The 24,393-nt window shown below is 46.8% G+C and overlaps 1 protein-coding gene across 1 annotated transcript in view; it reads left to right on the top strand.

The window, feature by feature from the left end:
* LOC142813905 (uncharacterized) overlaps window positions 1-17,291 on the top strand; it is a 30,002-nt gene extending 12,711 nt beyond the window's left edge. The window contains exon 2 of the mRNA XM_075891864.1: window positions 16,184-17,291. Within this exon, the coding sequence (XP_075747979.1) occupies window positions 16,184-17,073 (890 nt within the window). The 3' untranslated portion in view covers window positions 17,074-17,291. The remainder of the gene's footprint in view (window positions 1-16,183) is intronic.
* Window positions 17,292-24,393: the final 7,102 nt, after the last annotated feature.

Below are 24,393 nucleotides of genomic sequence, written 5' to 3'. Positions count from 1 at the left end.
ACTGTACTTCTGTCAACAGGACTTTACCGAGTCTCAGGTCTACGGAACGGATTTACGCTCTTCCATAGAAGAGTACGAAGTACTCAATTTTGTTAACCGCTTCTTTTAAACACCAGTTTCGGGGAATAAATTTCTCTAAACGCGGAAAGTTTACCTTCTTTCTTTTTCGGAAAGCTTTCCGCTCTTCATAGTAGAGTTTAAATAGTACTAAAAAGAGAATGAATGAATGAATGAATGAATGAATGAATGAATGAATGAATGAGTGAATAATACTTTGGACCATACAGAATAGTACGACGTCTCGGCCCTCTTGACTACGAGGTTGTCCCCGACAGCGTTACGAACTCTCAACGGCACCGATCGCGAACTGAAGACGTCCATGTCGTGCACCTTAAGCCGTTTGATGGAAGTTGATGAACTGAAAGAGCGTATTGATTTGTTGTTATTATTGGTGTATCCTACTTTATTGCTTGTACTTTCTTGCAAAATTAATGTAGTTTTATTGTTTGTTAAAGCCTCGGGAAGATGCCTTTTTCATAGAGGAGGCAACGCCACGTTCCTTCTTCGAGCTTTCTAATCACCTCGTTACGCTTTACGCAATTCTCAGCGCAAACCGAGCCTACAGTGTTCGAGCAGCTTCAGGACTGCAGTAGATCTTTTTGTTAAGGATACGCCCACTTCGTGAGTGTTTCAGAAGATTCTGGAACCTACGTCGCCACTAGCATTAACGCTAGAATGTTCGATGGGAAGTGTATAAATGCCGACACTCTACGCCACTTGTCAGTTGATCGAGGGCCGATGCTCCGTTTGTCGCTATCAGTGCCAGTGGGCATCACTGTAATTTGACTTTTAGTTACAGGCCGAAAGTTCGGATGATTAAATAGTTTCATCTCGTAATTACAGTCCGTTTTCTTCTTCCACGTCATGACCTCGAGCCGATCGGAAACAGTGACCGCAGCCACGGCGGAGGCCGGCCCCTGCCCTCCCATTGTCAAACTTTTTTTTCTAAACACCAAACTTCCCTACCTTTAACCACACTCTCATCGTAGAGTGCGTATGCTTAGTGCTCTTAAAAACCAGCATGCGCTATAGGTGGAGACGCGCTGGAAGTTGTGAAGAAATATGTCTGGTAAGAACATGCAGGTAGTAACCGTGGAGCCGAACCATGAGAGTGAAATAACTCAACAAAAAGGATCGGGTAGATCGAATTCGACAAGCACTCTCTAATCATGAATTATAATCTGCCACTAACCCTCAAGAGGAAGGCATATAACAGCTGCATCTGGCCGGTACTTATCTACGGAGCTGAAACCTGGAGACTTACAAAGAGGGTTCAGCTTAAATTGAGGACGACGCAGCGAGCGATGGAAAAGAAAGTGATAGGTGCAACTTTAAGAGACAAGAAGAGAGCTGAGTGGGTCAGGGAACAAACCGGGGTTATGTATATCATAGATTAAATCAAGAAGAAGAAGAAATGAACATGGGCTGGGCACATAGCACGTAGGCAGGATAACCACCGGTCATTAAGGGTAACCGACTGGATTCCAAACACACGAAGGGGAGACAGAACGTTAGGTGGGCCGATAAGATTAAAAAGTTTGCCGTTATAACGAGGCAACAGAAAGCACCAGACCGGGTTGATTATCGGATCATGGGAAAGGCATTTGCTCTGCAGTGGGCGTAGTCAGGCTTATGATGAGGGCTCTAAAGCGTTCGAAATTTATTCTGAACACACATCTGGCTTGCTGTGGACTCTTAATTGTGACTGGGACGGCTCATTGCTCTACCATAGTAGATTATGGAGTATTCTGATTGTTAAACACTTTCTTTAAACTCACCGCTGAAGGATTATTGGGACGCCTTCTGCGCTCCCATGGTAGAGTACAAAGTATTTTGAATCAATAAAGACTTTGTCACTCATACCACACTTGTAGAAAAATGTGATAAGGTCGTCCACTGTCACGGAGTAAGAAAAAGAAGGCAGAATGCTTAAGGTCTACAACATAGAACTTTTGTCACGAAAGCTTACTGCTAAGCTTTTTTGACACCGCATTTAATACGCAGTAATTTAAACTTTTATGTAGCTGAAATGGTGTACATGAGAATTTTGCGATAGGTGTCCCCGTACAAATGCGACCAACAGGCAAGGAACATCATTGACGTCCTCAGGAGTCAGCCAGTGCAGTCCTACAAAGGAGCTGTCGCTTGTTGTCGGCTGACCCCATGTTGGAGCCGGGAGGCCATGCCTCTTTGATCTTTCACGGGCCCTCTGGACTGCTTCGAGCTGGTCTTCCAGCTTGAAGATTGCGATAGACTTTATAAGCGGGACGGCCTAGTGCTCTCCCATAGTAAAGTACCAAGTACTCTAAATCGTTCACCAGTTTACTCCTGTAAATATATAATATTACAGGACCAAGTACGTCAATAATCCGATTCGTCACGGCCTTCATCAGGATTATTGATGAAGGCCGTGACGAATCGGATTCGTGATTTATCAGTAGTCGTGACGAATCCTGATGAAGGCCAGACTCTAGGCCAAAACGTCGAAATAAAGCACGTTGTGACCGCTCACGGAGAATCTGCTGGACTATATATATATATATATATATATATATATATATATATATATATATATATATATATATATATATATATATATATATATATATATATATATATATATATATATATATATATATATATATATATATATTGTGAGCGTAGTCAACGACTCTTATCAATTTGACGTGTCATCATCATTTGTATAATTCCTCATCTGTAGATATAATCATCAGTGTGAGCCAGCTCAAGCTCGTCTCGAATAAAGCTCTCCCTCATAAGTGGTGGACGGTGCTTCTCGATCCCGAAGTCCTCTCGCACGTTACCACTGGAGTTCCGCTCGCGTCGTCGTCTACTACCACCTGCTATGGCAGTGCACCACCATCCTGGTTGATCCAACACTACCGGCCTAGCGCAGACTCCGCCGTTGACCCTGGACATCCACAGCCACCAGCGTGATCCGCCAGTGTTCTCGGGTCTCAAAGGGGATGACGTTGAAGAATGGCTACACACCTACGACCTCGCAAGCGAGTTGAACAGGTGAAATAATCTACACAAATTACGTACGGTCCCTTTCTACCTGACTGATGTTGCCAAAACCTGGCTTTGGAACCACCGCCAAGGTCTTCCCGACTGGGACACGTTCGCACGGCAGATTCGACAGATTTTTGGTTCCCCCAGTGTCAGCGCTGAAGCAGGAACGAAGAAGCTTGCTGAACGCATTCAACTGGCGGGTGAATCATACACCTCGTGTATTGAGAATGTTCTTGCCTTGTACAAGCGAGTAAATTCTTCTATGCCTGAAAGCGATGAGGCATATCATATTGTTACGCACAAGGAGGACCAGGACGTATACGGCTGAAGGGGCCGTTTATTTTGGTCGCGAAGAGAAGCGCCGGAGCGGCCAACAAGTTGATAATCGCAGCGTCGTTGTCCTCTTTTTCCTCCAGCTTGGGGCAGCCAGCATGTTCAGCCATCTTCGTTTTCTTCCCAGGCATGCGTAACAATCCTCCCCTCGCAGACGAAGCCTGCCGGGCGAGGTAACTGATTCACCTTGGTGTGTACAACTTCAATCGAGCGACATGGACTGCTTGGGTTTTAGCGGCTGTTCTACCACTTCTCGTGAGGCGAGCTATTGTGTATGTGACTTCCGTTATTTTGTCGAGAACGACAAACGGTCCGTCGTATGTGGCCAAGAACTTTTGGCATAACCCGCGTCTTCGTACCGGAGTCCACAGCCACACTAAGTCGCCTGGATGGTAAGTTACAGGCCGGTGGCGCACGTCATAGCGTACTTTCGATTTTTCCTGTGATGCCAAAGTGCGTAGACGAGCAATACGACGCGCGTCTTCTGCAAGGCAGAGGATTTCGGTGACTGAGAGGTTCTCGTGCGCCGAGAATGGCAAAACTGTGCCGAGTGTGTGCCGTGGCGGTCGTGCGTACATCAAGAAAAAGGGGCTATAGCCTGTTGTCTCGTGCTTAGCGGTGTCAAACGCGTACGTTATAAATGGTAGCACGTCATCCCAGTTCTTGTGGTCGGATGCCACATACATAGAGAGCATGTTTACAATTGTTCGGTAGGTGCGCTCCGTGAGCCCATTTGTTTGCGGATGGTATGGTGACGAGTGACGAAGGTGGCACTCACTCAATCGAAGCAACTCTTCTACTATATCTGCCGTAAATGGTCGCCCACGATCACTGATGATCACGTGAGGTGGGCCATGTCGGAGGATAACGTGCTGCAGCAGGAACACAGAGACGTCGCTGGCAGTTGCGGTTGGTAGGGCCGCCGTCTCGCAGTAGCGCGTGAGGTAATCGACACATACAATTATCCAGCGATTGCCCTTAGCCGACCTTGGAAAAGGGCCCACGAGGTCAACGCCCACCTGTTGGAAAGGTGTGCTTGGAAGTGGCAAGGGCTGTAGAAGACCAGCCGGAGCAGTAGATGGGCGTTTGTGGCGTTGACACTGCGTGCAGCTGGCCACATACGCCTCGACTGACTGTCGCATTTCTGGCCAATAAAAGCGTTCCTTAGCACGGTAAAGCGTCCGCGCAGAACCTAAATGTCCGGGCGTAGGATCGTCGTGCATAGCACCTAAAATCGCTGTCCGAAGTCTTTCTGGCACTACCAGCAGGAAACGTGTGCCAGTGCTGGAAACGTTCTTCTTATATAGGAGTCCGTTGCGTACACAGAAATGGCATGCCGTAGGAGCTGTGCAAAGCGATGATAGCCTGGTGTCCTTTCGCTGTTCATCTTTGAAAGTACTGAGGTCGGGAAACTTTGGTGACACAGAAGCTACGAGGTGGTCGAGGTCATCGGCGTCACACTCTGTAGTGCTCAGTGGCATGCGCGAAAGGCAATCTGCGTCGGCGTGTCGTCAACCACTTTTGTATGAGACTATGAAGTTATACTCTTGGAGCCGAAGTGCCCAGCGCGCTAGACGGCCGCAAGGATCCCGAAGGTTGACGAGCCAACACAATGAGTGGTGGTCGGTAACGACCGTAAAAGGGCGTCCATATAGGTAAGACCGAAACCGCTGAATCGCAAATACTACCGCGAGGCATTCTTGTTCTGTGACAGTGTAACTCTGCTCGGGCCTACTCAAGGAGTGACTTGCGTATGCAATCACGTGCTCGCGGTTACCATAGCGTTGAACTAGGACGGCAGCAATTCCTATGCCGCTGGCATCTGTGTGCAGTTCGGTTGGAGCTGATGGGTTGAAGTGTTGAAGAACAGGCCGCGACGTCAGGAGCAACTTCAGTTGACGAAAAGAGGAGTCGCACTCCGGAGTCCACTCGAAGAAAGTATTCTTCCGTAGCAAACATGTCAGAGGATACGCGACATCGGCAAATTAAGGTATAAAGCGGCGAAAATAGGAGCAAAGCCCCAAAAAACTGCGGAGCTCCTTCACAGAGCGCGGCACATTGAACGTTTCAACGGCTGCTGTCTTCTGGGGATCTGGACGGATGCCCTCCTGATCGACTAGGTGTCCGAGAACAAGGGTTTGTCGGTCCCCGAAGTGGCATTTATTTGAGTTAAGAACAAGACCAGCATTTCTTATGCAAGTCAGTACAGTATCCAGACGTGAATTGAGTTCGCTGAAGGTGCGGCCAAAGATGACGACGTCGTCGAGATAGCACATGCAAATGCTCCACTTCAAGCCACGAAGAACAGTGTCCATAAATCGCTCGAACGTCGCCGGCGCGTTCCACAGTCCAAATGGCATCACGCTGAATTCAAAAAGGCCGTCAGGGGTTACAAAGGCTGTCTTTTCCTTATCTTCAGGATGCATGGGAATTTGCCAGTAGTCCGATCTTAAGTCTACAGAGGAAAAGTAAGAGGCCGAATGCAGACAGTCTATGGCATCATCAATACGTGGAAGTGGGTACACGTCTTTTTTGTTACAGCATTCAATCGGCGATAATCGACGCAAAATCTCCAGGATCCGTCTTCCTTTTTAACGAGAATTACTGGAGCTGCCCATGGACTTACCGACTCTTCAATGATACCGTTTTCAATCATTTCGTTCACCTGCTCATTAATAATCCGCCGCTCGGACGGTGAAACCTGGTATGGCTTTTGTCTAATCAGATTGGCCAAACCCGTGTTGATAGTGTGACATGTCCGAGAAGCAAGGATTAGGGGCGCTTTGTCTTTCTGCGCAAAGTCGAATGCAGAGACGTGCTTCGAAAGTACATTGACCGATGTTCGGCGTTCACTTGTGCTCAGCGACTTATTCAGCATTGATAGAAGAGCCGTTTCAAAACTGTGACTACGATGCTCTTCCGGCGCATCTCTAAGCTCGGTCACCAGTAAGGCCTCGTGTTGTCCACTGACGACGGCTAACTTTAGACCATCAATTAACATCACGGGTTCTGTAGAGCAATTGACAGTCTATAAACCAGCGCGTCCACGTCTGATCGACACCACACAATGTGGGATCAACACATTCTCTTTCATGCAGTTGGTGTACACTGGTTCTACACTGGCATCAAAGTTGGCGGAATAGCTGTCGCTGCAACCAACAGGTACACGAACAATTGATAACGGTGGTATGATAGTGTCATTACAGACACACAATGCCGTCTCACCACCCACAGGGTTTTCCAAAAGTGCTGGCGGAACGTGATCACTCAAGACTATTGTCCCTGTGCGGCAGTCGACAGTCGCACCACACTCCCTCAAAACGTCTATACCCAAAATAACATCATGTGTCGCCTGCGGAATAATCACGAACTCCGTTGGGATAACGCGGCCTCCGAGAAACACGTCAGCTTGACACACACCAACAGGATGCAGTGCCTCATCACTCACTCCGCAAAACTTCGAAGCTTGATTCCACTTAAATAAAACCTTCCGCCCCAAGGTATCTTTAAAACACGCACTCATGACCGAAATGGTTGCCCCCGTATCCACCAAAGCCATCACAGGCACATCGTCAACAAAAACACGTACTTTGTTCTGGAGCATCAACACAGGAGGTATTTTTGATATTAGCACGTCTCCGGCGACCTCGCCTCCATCGGCCGCGCTTGCTAGTTTTCCTGTGGCAAAGGAGACGTGTTGCGACACCGTGGTGAAGGAGAACGGGGAGCACGAGGCGGTGGAGGCGTCAAGCTCCTGTCAGATGTAGGGGAGTGGTTCCGAAAGCTGCGTGTCCAGTAGTCGTCGCGAGGCAGCAGGTGTGTTGCCTTAGGGTCGTCGTACGGTCGATCAGACGATCGTGTGAAGTGTTGTGGTGGGCCATAGTACGTTGCTCGCGGGTCATCGCGAAGGCCGTGCAAAGCGTGGTGGGTAGCCATACCGTGGGGCTACACGTCCACGGTTGCAAAATCGCGAAATATGTCCTGGTACACCACAGGAGTAGCAAACTGTAAGAGGTCGAAACTCTATTTGTTCGTCGATGAATCGAACATCGTCTTCCCTGGCGTAGTGGGTCGGTTCGTTCCGTATATCATAGGGCTATACCGGGCATCGCGAAGAAGGCGGACGCTGGGGGCGTCGGTCATGGCGAGGAGCTGGCAAGCGTGGTGCTCTCCTTGGCTGTGGGGGTGCGCTGTACTCAACAGCTGCTGCACTAACCATCGATTGCCAAGGGGTCGTAGAAGGCGGCGGCGCAGTCACAGCCTCACGTGACACATATACCGAATGTTGGTCGTTTGCAGAATGGTGATCAACTGCTGAATGCGTCTGTTCTCTATAGCGAAAAAGTTCTTCGCGAACAATCTCTCGAATCGTCGAGGACAGGTCTGGGCAGGTGCTCGTGTCGATGCTGGCAACCGTTGTAACATTTGTGAGCCGGCCGAACTTTGGAGCAATCCTGCGCATTTTCAGCTGTTCGAAAGTTCGGCAATGCCGAATCACGTCGGACACCGAGCTCACGTGCTCTTTTTCGATGAGAAAATTAAAGACATCTTCGGCTATGCCTTTCAGCAAATGACCTACTTTGTCGTCTTCTGACATCTGATCATTGACCACCTTGCAGAGCTTCAGCACATCCTTTATATACGTGGTACATGTCTCACCTGGAAGCTGCGCGCGTTGAGACAATGTCTGCTCTGCCCGCTTCCTTTTGACGCTCGAGTCGCCGAAACACGCTTTCAGCTCTGCAACAAAAACCTCCCACGTCGTCAGTGTGTCCTCGTGGTTTTCGTACCACACGAGCGCAGTATCCGTAAGGCAAAAGACCGCATTGCTGAGCTGAGCGGCGGCATCTCAGCCGTTGGACTTGCTGACTCGCTTGTACTGGACGAGCCACGCGTCGACATCCTCTCCCGATTTTCCTCCAAAGGTTGGCGGGACTCAGTAGTAGGGCAAGGAACCCATTGTAGTTGGCCTTGAAGCGTTAGATGGCTGATCTTGGGCCATTACGATCGGTGCAGGCGGGAGTCCGGCATGGCGGCGGCTGTGGCGTAGTCCAGGTAGTGAAGCTCCCGTCGCTGGGCTTGTCTTACCCAGCACGCTTCCACCAATCTGTTACGCACAAGGAGGACCAGGACGTATACGGCTGAAGGGGGCCGTCTATTTTGGTCGCGAAGAGAAGCGCCGGAGCGGCCAACAGGTTGATGATCGCAGCGTCGTCGTCCTCTTTTTCCTCCAGCTTGGGGCAGCCAGCAGGTTCAGCCATCTTCGTTTTCTTCCCAGACATGCATAACAATATATCACAAATACGTCATATTATCAAAGGCACAAATACCGTCGCCTTCAACGCCCTTGTATCGCAAAATCCTACCACGACTCAAGATGACATCATCAACGTGCCGGAGACTAGAAGAACTTCAGTCTCTTCGTCTCTGCCATCATGCCTCGGACACTCGTCTTCCTGCGGCCCTCGACATCCGTGCCCTGGTCCGCGACATCGTTCGTGCGGAGCTTCATGGGCACTGCTCTTCCTGTGCTCCACCATCTACTTTAACCTCAGCTCCAACCAACTTGCGGGACATCATTAGGCAAGAGGTTGCATCTGCGTCACATCTACCATGTTCCGCCGAATCCAGACCTCCTCAGGTACCAACGTACACAGAAGTTGCGGCGCTCTCAGCACACACCACTATCCCAGCGGCTACACCAGGTGGTCATGTACCTGTGGCGTCAGTGTCACCACTGATGCGCCCACAGCCCTATTACACCGTGCCGCCTACTCCTCACCCAATCTGTTATTATTGTGGGTATAGGGGTCACATATCTTGCACCGAAGGTGCCAACGGGACGATCAACGTGGCTACGCTACAGAGGAACGTGGACGCTTCAGTCCACTCATGAACTACCAGCGCACGCCTTACCGGTCTTCCTTTCAGCGTTCACCCTCTCCACCTTACAGTATGGGTCTGCCCGTGAACTCCCGTGAGTCTCGCCGCCGCTCACCATCTCCCAATCCCCGTTCCGTGTCGCCTCTGCAACCTGCCTCCAATGTTCTGAATCCCCACTCGGAAAACTCCCTAATGCAGTTTTAGGAGGGGAAACTCCATTTACCGGACAGCCAGCAATTCCTGCAGACAGACCATGGAACTTGTTAACAGTGTTAGTAAAAGGTATACGCGTCGAAGCTCTAGCGGATACTGGCGCTGCTATTTCAATTATTCTCTCTGACCTTTGCTCCCGTCTTCGCAAAGCCACAACACCTTACTCGGGCCCGTCTCCCCGTGCTGCGACGAACGCCTTTACTCGCCCACTCACCCAGTGTACAGTTCGTGTTTTCATAGACGGTATTCGTCATTATATTGCCGTTGCAGTTCTCCGTGAGTGCACCCACGAACTCATTTTGGGTTGGAATTTCCTGTCGTCTGCATGCGCTTCTATATCTTGTCGTCAGTGCCTCATCCACCTCCATCCCACCGACTCTTCTGTATCGAAACACGAAGAGTGCATTCGTCTCGTCACCATTTCAGATTTTGTTCTCTGTTCATCTCGAGAATAAGCAATTAGCGCTCATTGCATCAATATTGTGGATGGTGACTTGCTTCTACTACCTTATGGCATTCTGATCATTCCAGGCCTTGTTCATTTTTCAGCTCTTATTACTGCGTTAAATCAGACCCCAGAATCCTTATTGTTACCCTGTGGATCAGCAGTGGCATGCGCTATTGACCCGCATCCCGTTGCGATAGTTACCCTTCCAAGTGAAGGCCTACCAGAGCAAAGCGCGCCGCCACTCAACTCTCCCACTCCTCTATCGGTTACGATAAGCCCTCATCTGACAGCAGCCCAGAGTCAAGAATTGCTGAAATAATTTGAACAAACATCGCTCTTTGTTTGACGTTCATTCCGCTGTCCTTGGTATGACAACTTCTGCGACTCACCCAATTCAGACTGACGGCTCCCGAATAATTCACCGGCACCTATACCGCGTGTCTCTTACAGAAAAGAAGATAATCGAGAAAAACGTCTCAGGCATGCTTCGACGGAATATCATACGTCCTTCCGCGAGTCCATGGTCTTCGCCAGTAGTTTTGGTGCAAAAAAAGATGGAACAGTACGTTTTTTGAGTTGATTACCGGGCACTGAACAAAATAACGGGCAAAGATGTTTACCCACTCCCACGAATCGACGACGCACTAGATTCTTTACATGGTGCAGAGTATTTTTCCAGCCTAGACCTGCGATCAGGCTACTGGCAAATACCAGTGTCCGAATCTGACAAAGAGAAGACGGCTTTTGTTACCCTAGATTGGCTATATAAATTTAAAGTAATGCCTTTCGGTCCTTGTATTGCGCCCGCTACCTTCGAACGTATGATCGATAGCGTACTGCTTGGCCTGAAGTGGAAAACCTGCTTATGCTACCTCGACGACACCATAGTGTTTCGTCTACCTTTTCGCAACATCTGCAACGTCTCGAAGAAGTCCTAGGTTGCCTTGCAAAAGCTGGTTTACAGCTGAATACAAAAAAAATGCACCTTCGCAAGCAAGATGATCAAGGATCTATGGCACTTAGTCAGCAAATACGGTATTTGACTGAACCTTGAAAAGCTTGCCGCCGTCCTCGAGTTTTCCCGTCCGTAGCGTCAAAAAGGCCTGCGCAGTTTTCTCGGCTTGGCATCCTACTTTCAACACTTCATACGCGATTTCGCAAGGCTTGCATCTCCGCTCCATCAGCTGCTCGCAAGTAACACGGCATTCGTCTGGTCCGAATACTGTGAAAAGGCTTTCCTGGTGTTGAAGCAAGCCCTGATATCCAACCCGGTGCTATGTCACTTCGATTCAGGTGCACCCACCATTCTTCAATCTGACGCCAGTGGTCATGGTCTCGGTGCCATTCTACTGCAGCGTGACAACACCGCACGCGAACGTGTCATCGCTTACGCCAGTCGTGTTTTTACTGCTGCAGAGAAAAATTACACAATAACCGAACAAGAGTGCATCGCTGTTGTATGGGCGGTACAAAAATTTTGTCCATACCTCCACGACCGGCACTTCACAGTCGTCACCGGCCACAACGCATTGTGCTGGCTTTCGTCGCTAAAGAACTTATCAGGCCGTCTTGGCCGCTGGGTGCTTCGTTTACGAGAGCGCAACTTTGATGTCATCTACAAGTCTGGTAAGAAGCACCAAGATGCTGATGCTCTCTCTCGCTGACCTCTACCCAACCGTGATAGCCCACTGTCACCAATTTCCACGGTGGCATTACCCATCGCGGGTCTAAGTTGGCTAAGATCCGGCCACCCATCTACCCTTGTGTCGCATCAACGCGGTGACTCTTACTGCCGCTCCATAATAGCACGCTTAGAAGGCACATCCGCTCCTCCGAACGCCCGGCTTCATCGACAACTGAAACAATTCAAGCTTCACGATGGCATTTTACATCGCTCTATTTACCACGTTGAAGGAAACAAAGGGTCTCCATTATACCGCGTTGTCTACAACGTCAGGTTCTTGAGACATTCCATGATGATCCTGCTGCTGGGCTTCTTGACTATCACAAAACGTACGACAAAATACGCAGTCGGTTCACCTGGCCTGGCCTCTCACCCGCCATTGCCAGATATGTTTCTTTCTGTACCTTATGTCAACGGCGGAAACAATCCACTACTGCTCCTTCTGGCTTTCTCCAACCTCTTCATTGTCCCGCTTTGCCATTCGAAGTCGTCGGGATAGACTTGTACAGCCCCCTTTCCGTGACCTCCAATAGAAATCGTTGGATTGAGACGGCTGTTGACCACCTCACTCGTTACGCAGAAACAGCCTCGCTAAACGCTGGTACAGCCACTGAAGTAGCTGATTTTTGTCTGCGTAACATATTTTTACGCCACGGAGCTGCTCAGAGACCGCGGCAAGGTCTTTCTTTCCTCTATTGTTGCTGAGGTTCTACACGCCGCCAACACCATTCACAAGACAACTTCTACTTATCATACACAAACAAATGGCTTGACGGAACGCTTTCATCGTACCCTCTCAGACATGATTGCCATGTACGTCAACCCTGACCACACGAACTGGGACGCCATTTTTCCATTCGTAACGCTCGTCTACAATACAGCTACGCGATGCACCACCGGCTTTTCTCTCTATTTTCTGGTCCATGGCCGCTCTCCAAGTGTAACTCTGGACGTCTCCTTCCTTTCGGCTCCCGCTACCTCAGCAGGCCCTTTATCCGCACAATTTTTGTCTCGCCTTGAGCACTGCCGTCATCTGGCCCAAATCAACACCGGCATCTCTTAGGAAGCTCGCAAGTGTCGCTGCGACTCAATTCACCGGGCTGTCACCTTTTCTTCAGGAGACGAAGTTCTTCTCTGGACTCCCGTGCGTGTGCCCGGCTTAAGTAAAAAATTCCTCAGTCGTTTTAGAGGACCTTATGTGGTCATTAAACAAACGTCCCCCGTTAATTACCATATCTCACCACTTAACCCTCCGTCTGACCATCGTTGTCGTGGGACAGAAATTGTGCACGTTTCTCGAGTGAAGCTGTATACCCGACGCAATTCTTCATATTGTCTTTCGCGCGGCCAGGAGGCCGCTTCTAGCATGACGGGGAATTAGTGTGAGCGTAGTCACCGACTCTTCATTGTCAATTTGACGTGTCATCATCCTTTCTAAAATTCCTCATCTTTAGATATTATCAGTGTGTGCCAGCTCGAGCTCATTTGGAATAAAGCTCTTCCTCATTCTATATATATATATATATATATATATATATATATATATATATATATATATATATATATATATTCATATATATATTATGAGACCACGTCCGGTACGGCAGTAACGTGGTTATAATTTGTAATCCAGGTGCACGAGCCAAAGACACCCAGCCCTCGTGGCATACGATGATGATCAATACAATGGTTTTGTCATACAGATGAAGTTGAAGTACATAGTCAGCGCTCACACTATTTTCCGCCCTTCGCGAAAGAGGGCAGCAAGTTAGGAATGGTTGGAACGCCGAATATATGGTTTGAGTCGAGAGACGTGGGCGATCTCGGTGTGGCGGTCAGGAGCCGTGTTGACAGGAGCAACGTGATAGTTGACTTGGGATGTTCGTTCCAGAACGGTGTATGGACCAATATATTGGTGAAGGAATTTTTCGCAGAGCCTAGATGCACGAACAGATGTCCACAAAAGGACTTCGTCGCCTGGGCGGAACAGAACAAGTCGACGCTTTGCATTAATGTCGAGCTTTCTCTTGTCCTGAATGGTAGCAGTGTTGGCGCGGGCGATTTCACGGCAGCGGGCGACGCGAGCGGTGTACTCTTCCGGGAGAGATGAAGATAGAACGGAAGATGTGGACAAAAAGGTGGTGTCCAGAACAAAAGTCGGTACACGGCCACAAACGAGAAAAAAGGAGCTGTAATTCGTCGTACGCTGTATGGCAGTATTATATGCGAACGTGACGAAAGGAAGTATAGTGTTCCAGTTTTTGTGATCCGGTTGAACGAACATTGAGATCATGTCGGACAAAGTTCGGTGAAAACGTTCAGTCAGACCATTAGTTTCTGGGTGATGCGCTGATGTGGTCGTGTGGATGGTGTTAGAGGCCTGGAGGTCTTCAGCAAGGACACGGGAAAAAAATATTTTGCCGCGGTCACTAAGAAGCACACGCGGTGCGCCCTCTCGTAAAATAACGGCGTGAAGAAAAAAAATCGGCGACTTAAGAGGTAGCACCAGATGGAAGAGCTGCCGTCTCCACGTAGCGAGTAAGGTGGTTCACCGCAGTGACAATCCAACGGTGACCGGCTGGCGTAAGCGGAAGAGGTCCGCATAAGTCTATGCCCACAAATTCAAAGGGAGTGGACGGGCATGGCAGTGGTTGCAGTGGTCCCACGGGAAGACACGTGGTACGTTTTCCGTGCTGACATGACGCGCAGGAAGCGACGTACTTGGCGAGAGAAGTGGAGAGGCCAGGCCAAAAGCAGCGAGTTTTGAGGCGGTCGTAAGTCTTGTGGAACCCTAAGTGGCCAGTTGTCGCGTCGTCATGAAACGCCTGTAAGACTTCCAGACGAAGTGAGCGACGAATGACGGGAACCCATTGGTCACCAAGAGGATGGTAAATTTGCCGACATAATGTTCCATCTTGAAGCTTGAAATGGGCAAGTTGTCGTCTTAGGCAGCTGTTTGGAGCACGCGATAAGCCAGTGAGCCGATCGATGATTGTGCGGCAGTTGGTATCAGCATGTTGGAGCGAGGTGAGATTTGTTCACGAAAGAAGGTCCGCCGAGGCAATGAACTCCTTCGAACTAGCAGCTGTCTGCTTGATCACTTTGGTGGGTGGTGACGAACAGATGGAAGGTGACTGTTCGGCGCTTTGCGAGAGCGGGCAACGTGACAAAGCGTCGGCTTCTTTGTGCTGTTGACCAGACCTATATGTGACGCTGAAGTCATACTCTTGCAAACGTAGCACCCAACGGCCAAGGCGTCCCCACAAATTTTTGAGAGACGATAACCATCACAGAGCATGATGGTCAGTCACTATTGTGAAATGCCGGCCGTATAAATAAGGGCGAAACTTTTGTACTGACCACACGATGCCGAGATATTCTTGCGCAGTGAAGCTGTAATTTCGCTCAGCAGGTGAAAAAGTACGACTCACGTAGGCCAAGACTTGTTCTCCGAAAGCGTGGTTCTGCTGAAGAAGGACAGCACCGATTCCAAGTCCACTTGCGTCAGTGTGTAGCAGAGTAGGTGCTGCAGGGTCGAAATGGCGAAGCACTGGCCGTGATGTGAGGCATCGCTTGAGGGTGTGAAAAGCGGCTCCGCAGTCATCCGAACAGACACAGAGTGCGCTAATGGTCAGAAGTTTGTTCAGAGGAGCCGCAATAGTAGCGAAATCACGCACAAAGCGGCGGAAATACGACGCCAAGCCAAGAAAGCTGCGGAGGTCTTTGGGTGTGGTTGGTGCAGGGAAGTGTGCAGTAATGTGAGCGCTGACTATGTACTTCACCTTCATCTGTATGACAAAACCATTGTAGTGATCATCATCGTATGCCACGCGGGCTGTGTCTCTTTGGCTCGTGCACCTGGATTAAAAAATATAACCTGGTTACTGCCGTACCGGACGTGGTCTCAATATATATATATATATATATATATATCAGCTGTGTGTGTGTGTGTGTGCGCGCACGCGCGTGTGTGCGTGTGTTCCCCGCACGATTGGTACTTGCTATCATTTCGGATATTGGGCGATCATCGCTGTATACGAGTAGTGGAGGTGGCGTAGCCAGGGGTGACACACAGGGTCCGTGCCCCTCCACCCCCAATTTTTAGCCATGTCATAAACAGCGAGAAACGACAATTTTAAACAGGTGCTCCCAACGAAAAATATTTTTGCCAACGCCCGTGCTGTACGCCACCGGGTTTGAATAGGTGTTGCTTTAGAGGAGGTGCCAAGACACGGTTTGCGGCTGATGTGTGTCTGTCAGGTGTGCAGGGGTACTCACAGCCATCGCCAAATTATGTTACTGTGCAATTTTATTGTAACTAACAATGCAGATGTAGCTGCAGCTGCTTCGAAAACCGCGCTTGTGTCATGTGTTATTTGTAGTAGTGTGTTCACGCACTTAATACTTTCTTAGGCAAATAATTTGTTCTACCTTAATTAATTAGGTGATTTTGGGTTTGTTGTTTTGCGAATAAAGCTGGCGTTCCGCTGAACTGATCTGCGATCCTTTCTCGCTTACAACTGCTGCAGGTGGGCTCAACAGCACTGTTTGCAACGGCCTTTGTCTTTACTCTGTCGATGCCGATTTGTTTTGTGAAGTCGCCTTCGTAGCGCCACCATGCAGCACGAAACGTCAGTTGTGCTGCACTGAAATCAGAGCCATTGAATCTCTGGCTAGAGTGAAAGAAGATACGGCAGTAATGGACAACAACGTGTGGTCGGCTAGAGCGAACAACAATCAAGGCAGCATGCGCCAGGACAGGAGCATGTACATGGACCTTCTAAGGCTGATTGTGATCCAAGCATTAAGGACGGCTATAAGTTCAGAGTACAAAGCCATCAAGGAAAAGTCAATGCCTGCCACTGCCATCTCAACGACCACAACGGCACAGTATGATCCCACATGGCCTGAGGAGAACGACCGATTCAAAACGTTTAAGCCTGCGTACGCTTTCAAGAAAACTTCATCCATGCCTTCAGCTGTTCTTGAGCTCCCTCAATCATTCACCGTGACTGCGCCCTCTCAAGATCCGCCTTTGCTTGGCGCATCTTCCTCGGGAAGCTCTACATTGGCACCTCTGGCCGAGAGCGCACAACCGACAGCATCAACATCTAATTTCAACGATGCAGACACTACAATGGAGAAGCTCCTCTACCCGTGTCCAGGAAACTGCGTGCCCACATTTCTCACGTGGTTTTGCGACGCCACCAACTCTGACTACGAGTGCTCGAGTGGTAGGGTTTGCTGCATGCCTACCACGACTACGACCCCGGCCGAAGACGTCGTGCCCGAGTGTCCCGGTACATGCATCCCTCCGGCGATCTCTGGACTGTGCAAGAGGCCTGCTCGCCTGGTGCTCAAGACCACCACGTGCGGCAGAGATTTGATCTGCTGCACTGAGACGCCGAGGCTTTTGTAGAATGTAATCATTCTGGCAGTGTTCATCGCCTTAAAGGAAAACCGACGAAACAACGGAAATCACAGTTTTTCATGCTTAGGACTCCTTGATATACAAAGAGCAGCCTTTTGGTGTGTTCAGCATTGTCGTTCAGTTCAGCAGAAAACTCGTTCATGTTCTAATCCTCGCCTTCGTTTGTTTTCAATCGTTTCAAGTGTTTGAGTATGCTGTATCATTAAACAGTGAAAAAGAAACATTGCATGTGCACCGCGTTTATTTACAATATAATGGCAATAAACGGATCGTACTACGAAAAAGTTGTTTAAAGATACGTATAAACAAAAGGTATTTGCTCACTAATCAGCCCGAAATCGCCATTCTTTTCGCCGCCTTTACACGCTCACTTTGAATGACTAGTAGAACCAAAAGGAAAATGAAAGAGAGGAAGGCAGAGATGTTAACCAGTTTAACTTAACCTGTTTGCTACCCCGCATAGAGGGAACAAAGTAGAACCAATAATGCCTGACATAAGTATGTATCGGTGCCTTATTTGTGCGATCTGGCAGCAGCAATCAACTCACTTTACGGATTTCAGGCAGCAGTAGTTCTACCAAGATGTGAAAGCATGGGAGGAACAGAATGATTGATTGATTTGATTTGCATACGCAGATACACAAGGACGCAGAGGAAATAGGGAGAGACCAAGCTGGCAACTGCCACCTGGAGGGGCACAACGCCTGCTCACTCTTTCGGGGGGAGGGAAGAAACAGAGAAAACAAAGATTAGATGTGAAAGAGAGGGAAAGAAGATGAGGAAGAGAGAAAAAATGACTTATACTTCGACAAGTATGATAAAAATAAATAAATAAATAAAAAGCAATAAAAAATAAAAATAAAAAAAGAACAAAAAAAGACCGTCTATAAACGGGTGGCCAGGTCCGTTTGGTTCATAAATGTAAGGAGAGCTCGGTGGGCCTGGTCGCGTCAAGAAACACTACCACTCGGAAAGAGGTAGTCGTCAAGGGTCGCGCACTTGAGTCCTAGGAATTTATATTCCTTGAACAGCAAAGACCGCTGCGTAGAAAATGTGGGACAGTGCACTGCGAGATGCTCAAGTGTTTCGAAAGAGCCACAAGCTGCGCACAACGGGCTGTCCACACGCCCTTGACGATGTAATCGTTCACGAACCAGCACAGAGCCCACTCTTAGTTTGTACAACAGCGCTCGGGAACTACGAGGCAAGCCACGGCCACGAACACGTGGACGGAACGATCCATTCGCCACACGCTGGTCTGGGTGCTGCTTTAGGAGATAGAGAACAGAAGGTATTACACAATTACGCACATGCTGTTAACAGCATCTAGTCTTGTAGCCGCAAATGTATCTTGTGTATTTTCGCTGTTTAAAAGAAAAAACAGAATGCACTGTGCAGATTTCATTTAAAGTAGTAGGTTTTCACTGTTGCGTGTATTTATTAGAAGTTTTGTAGGTCAGCATCTTGGTATGCCATAGCGGCTGCATTTTCGATTGAGGAGAAAATACTCGAGATTCATGTACTCAAGGACATAGACGGTGAATCAAGCAGCAGCAACTCTGCACGCTAGACACGGAGCGAATAATTTTTTGACAAAACTACTGGGCACATGGTCATCTCAGGTAAACCGCAAAGCAATGAAAGTGAACCAACATTTTTTTGAAGATACCACGATTCATGATCAGTATTCTCCGAGCTGTATCGCAAGTGTGCATTGCGATTCTGTGTTTAATCTGCCCAAAATACTTTTAAATCTCACCTATGTAGAACTGTGTGTCTTTATATATATATATATATATATATATATATATATATATATATATATATATATATATATATATATATATATATATATATATATATATATATATATATATATATATATATATATATATATATTCTTAACATTGAAATGGAAAAGAGCAGTAGCTGTCATCACCGAGTAGTGGTGGTAACAGTTCCTTCGTTTCTTTTTTTTTATCTTGATAGGAAAGCAAAAAAAAAACACTGCTGGTTGAAATTACCGGAAACTTGTGCTACAAAGTTTCTAATAATTATGGTTTTAAGACGTTAAGCTCCTAAATTATTATATCTGTTATAAAATCTTGCTATGGCGCAATATGGTCAAAGAAATTGAAATATGTTTTCAGGCAGCTTACCTAATTTCAGAGCATCGAGTCGTGTTCAAATTGTGTTTTGATGTAGGTGGTGGTAAACTGTATCTGAAGAAAAAAAGATATTGTGCGCTGAAGAAGAACAACAAAACTTTATTTCTGGAAAAGACTGCTTTGTCGCTAAAACAGGGTGACGCTGCGCTGTCGGTCTCCGAATTTAAAGCACCGCTGGCTCTCATCATCCTTTCAGCCCTCCTGACCAGCCTCAGTTGGTACCCAAGGGCTGAGCTGGACAGCTGAAATATAGTTTTTGCAGGCCTCTTTCCACAATTTTTACTTCCACGCCTCTAAGACAAATATCAATTCACACAGAATATTAAGCTGTGAAGTGGTGCAGTAGCGTTAATAAATAATTATATATCATCTTGCTAATAAGAGCGAGAACATGAAGAGATTGGGGGAAGGGGGAGCCGCAACAGCGGCTTCATTGTTTTCTTGCAGACATGAAGACTGCTGTTATTTAGTACACTCTCTATTGCCCACCTATTAACTTCCTAGCTCCGTTTTTCCCAATATATATACTAGATTGTTATTATTGTGATCCCATAAAAATGCTCAATCATACACTTTTTATTATCGTTCACTTGATTTCTGCAGGCAACAAATTTTAGGATAAGAAGTTCAACTGCGTTCGGACGTTTCTTAACGACTACGCTTAAAACGTCTCACCTCGATACGCTCCATGAATTTTTCTCGTTCAAGCTTATAGAGCCGAACTTCAATTACTTTGAAAAGTACTCCGAGCCTTGGTAGCGCGTCATCCTGATCCTTGCGCACCAACCGTAAACGTTTAAAAAAGAAAAAAGAATTAGGTAAACGACGATGGTCCCGCAACTTTATTCCGTATACTTTGCCGAGACCAGTGCCACAAATCACGGTGGCGAGCGACCCGGCCTTTTCTTAAGCACGTTGTACATAAAGCTTCGGGAATGGTTGTCCCCATGGGTAAGATAAAGTAAAAGCGCGGGGATTCGTTTGTGCGCACTAGCCAAAGTGCTTGTATTGATGTACTGGTTGATATATATGACGCGATTTGTCGCAATGGTCCAAATAGCCTTATTGAATGCGCTGTTTAATCTGAACCACCACGCATACTTAAGATCGTTCGTTCTCTGAAGCCATGTAACGTTTTCATTCAGCGTTATAGTCTTTTTCATTGGTTTCCCATGCGAACAGAGAAACGAAATACGGTAGTTCTAACCCCTGTTTGTCCTTCTCACACGAATAGTAATTTCATATAGAAGGCTTTAAAGAGGCCGCATATATTGTTGGAGTTAAAAAGACCGTCGCGTATTTGTCTTAGGCAGGCAATTTTTTTAAGTGGCTTCGCTAGTAAAAGAGTAATACGCGCATTTGTATTCACGAAGCCGCTCAACGGACGAGCAAGCAATATTTCATCTGCCCCGCAGACAAGTAGGATGAGCTCTTTTCGCAAACGTCGAAAACTTTTATGGCGAGTGTGGCACCACGGGCCTGAAATAAAAATTTTGGCAATATAGCGTTGGCCACATCACATCCGCTTGGAGACGCTGTCCTTGATAGAAGGTCGAATCAATGAAAGAAAACTCAATTTTGTGCCATACATGAATCAAGTGGGCCTAACTCATTGTTTACTTAATAAGTGCAAGCGCCATTTGATTAATTGGCCAGCGATAGATAACAGGTGAACGTCTATTGCGACAAATGCAAAGGTTTAAGGCCGGCTGTGAACTTTCTCTAAAACTCGTAAGGCCTCAATGGAGATTTTCTGATGAAATCTATGCTTGGCACTGCATGCGCTGCTGCAAATAGCCGAGGCACCCTTGTCAACGCGTTGTATGCCCTTCTTTCTATACGAAGCGCTTGAAAGCATGTGCCCATTTTTTAATAAGGAGGGGCTCTATTGCGATGCATACTTCATCACGTCAGTTAGAACTTATCATAGTAATGAATTTTTTTAAGAGCTGACTGTTTTACGAAAGTGTAGTAGAGGAATGACCAATTTTTTTGCATTTTTCATGGCAGTCATTCTCTATAAATAACGCTGCTGTCAACAGCGGCTTTATTTGCAGCCCGGTGCTCGTCTCTGCGAGAGCATCTCTCTTAATGTGCACAATCCTTCTACCATTTATCACTCCGAGTACGTAAACAAAAAAAGAAGCCTCCCTTTGAAACTTATCTTTTTCACGAGTACATAAAAACGCCCGCAATGATTGTCGGCATATATAGTTGTCACGCCACAAGCATAAACTTTAACAGCCTTGTATATACGACACCGGAACTACTTCGCGAAAACCAGGACTGCTGTAAACAAGGAACAGTGCAAGACAAACAAAAACAAAAAATAATAAAATGTCGAAGTGTTAGAAGCGCGCTTTCTGTGGTTGCATGTTTTGTTTTACCCTTAGAACAAAGAATACACAGTAAAAAATCATTTGATCTCTGATACGGCCGTATAAGCTTTGGGTGCGCAGTCCCGTGGTGGGATTGGAAAGTTGACTCCTCATTGGTATTAGCTTGGCTCGCTTTCCTACTCTCGTCGCCGTCCTTTTATGAGAACTCCTTGATGGGCACGTGACCTATAGGCTGTTGTGCTCATTGGTTGAAAGCTCGTGCTCAAATAGCACTGCGCAGTCTTTAAGAAAGCCGGAGAAATTCGCAGATGGGTCGCATGCTACAGTTGTATGTAGCTGGCTTCACGGCATCTCAATTTATGTGATGGCCTCGAAGCGGACTTTTATACGGTTCCGCGTTTTCATGGCAACTTCATCTTCGTAGTCCCGCCAACTTCCCCTCAACCAGCTATGGCTCTATTGTTACTTGTACTCATATTGTTCCTCTTGGCACCTTTTTAGGGATGAACGTATGTTCTGTGTTAAACGACGGTGACCCGAAATTGCCAGTCAGTGAGCTTCCGCGTCTTTATGTGTATTTTTGGCACGTACTGAGACAATAAACTTGACCATCACAAAACATTGTGGCTTCGACTTATAAAACACCCTTTGGGGGGGCACCATGCAATCACTTGGAGCTGCAAACACACACACACACACACACACACACACACACACACACACACACATATATATATATATATATATATTTATTTATTCATTTATTTATATATATATATATATATATATATATTCTATCAAATTTTTCCATTTTTGTTGCTTATTTTTTTGTTAGCTTCTCCTGAAACTTCAATGCCTCGTTATTTGGCGCGACAATCAACTTTTTACTCAAATTTTAATAATGAAAAAAAACGTAAGTGTAAGTGACCGCACGCTGAAAAACTGTCGAGGCCACGCGGGATATCAAGGTCAGAAAGTGTTCCAGATATGCAGTGCAATCAAATTTCGATGTGTTATTGTGCATTTGGATTATTGCTACTTAAAAAATTACGTTCAAGAATGCACGCTAAGCCTGATCTACCGAGGAAAACCCGATCAACCACGTCACTCATTAAGACATCAAAGAATGGACATTTGATAGGAACAAGACACATTACCAGTCAATAAAGCACAGGTCAGTCAGCTTTACGCTAGCAAGTATTTGTTGCCTTCGGTTATCTGACTCCATTGATAACACGCCCACCATATTGACTGGTGGAAACTAGCTCATCCGGAAGACTATCTCGTAAGCGTGTCTCGTGAACACGTGTCCAGAACCCAATTCCACAAGGGTTCTTACTCGTATTTGCTCGTAACCCATGACCGACCGCGTTCTTTGGTATGACGTCCCGCAGCAAAATTGCCTGTCATTATCCCTTGCGATAAATTACTGAGTGAATGACTTTCATTGTGCGAGTTCCAAAAAGATATTATAAAGGCTGGTGTTTTTAAAACAGGCAGTGTGAATATTCACTAACAGTGCCAAAAAAGCTAATTAGAATTTGCAAAGCTACAAATTACGCCCATTTTATTCGCGATCTGAAGAAAAAGGATACCGAAAAACAAGTGTGCTGACGAAGACATAGCGGTTCGATACATAAGGTCATAAGCCACGATCTATATGAACGTGTAGTATACACTGAAACCTGCAATTACAGGAAAGCTGCCTCCACTCATAGTGTCACGAGCACAACATCAATGCTTCTGACGATGACAGCTGTTCCAACTGAGACCTCGTCGACACTCAACTGCGAACACAGTGATCCATCGTGGGGCAGCCAAAGGAGAAAAAAAAAGAGTCAAAATGGCGAAAGTGCAAATTCTTGACCAGCGGCAGCTCCGTCCTATAAGTGCTGTCCTACTTTGATCCTTCATTGGCAACGTTCTTATTCTTTCAATTAATGATGATGAAGGCTGTGGAGACGTGGCAACACTCCTCATGAAAGGCATCGAGGCAAAAAGCCTAATGCATGAGTTTCAAAGGCTTAGTAGTCAATGATCTGTTTTTGTGACCCCGCATCGATACTCTCTTATGAACACTGAACGATGGTTTTTAGTGCTCGTTAATCTGTTGTAGAATATTTTGTGCCTCGCAAGCACTGGGTAGCTTAAATGAAATTGGGAAACTTCATTTGACTACAAAATGCATAGTGTTACTTGTGTAAGTCAAACGTCACTAAAGCCATAATAAAGTGCCAGAGTCTTCGCATTGACTGTTTAGGCAGCTAAACAAGTATGGTGAGAAATTAATGTGGTTGTACTTTCTTCAAAACCTAAAAGATAAGAATTATTTGGGCTAAATTGACTTCCATAGCCCTCTTGAATTCCAGATACTCATATCGAATGGCAGTGCCCCAGTTTCAAAACAGTTCCACAGCAGCCACAAAAAAAAAACTACTAGACAAGCAGGGCCTTGATTTCCGTATTCATTAGACAAATAAGCGAAAAGTGCTTTAAGTCGAATGTGAACATCAAACTGCGCAGAGTAACATGTGTAAGACCACATCTATATCGCTGTTAAACAAACGCAGTAACTCCTACATTGCATGCTTGATAAATTTGAAATGATTCATTTAGAATATTCTTTATTCGTTTTTGTTGCAGTCGGAAACAAATGCATACAGCAGTGCAACTAAATATGAGCTGAACAGAGCAAATGACGAAGTGTAGCAGAATTTTCAAAAAAGATTGTTTAACATATTATCAATTAGCACGAATGTATTGGTAAGTCATTCAGGTCTTGAAACAGCGTTTTCTGACAA

Source organism: Rhipicephalus microplus, chromosome 4 (assembly GCF_043290135.1).
Source record: "Rhipicephalus microplus isolate Deutch F79 chromosome 4, USDA_Rmic, whole genome shotgun sequence".
Classification (NCBI taxonomy): Eukaryota; Metazoa; Arthropoda; class Arachnida; order Ixodida; family Ixodidae; genus Rhipicephalus; species Rhipicephalus microplus.
Note: the sequence above shows the minus strand (reverse complement) of the source record. Positions and strands in the feature narration are given on the sequence as shown.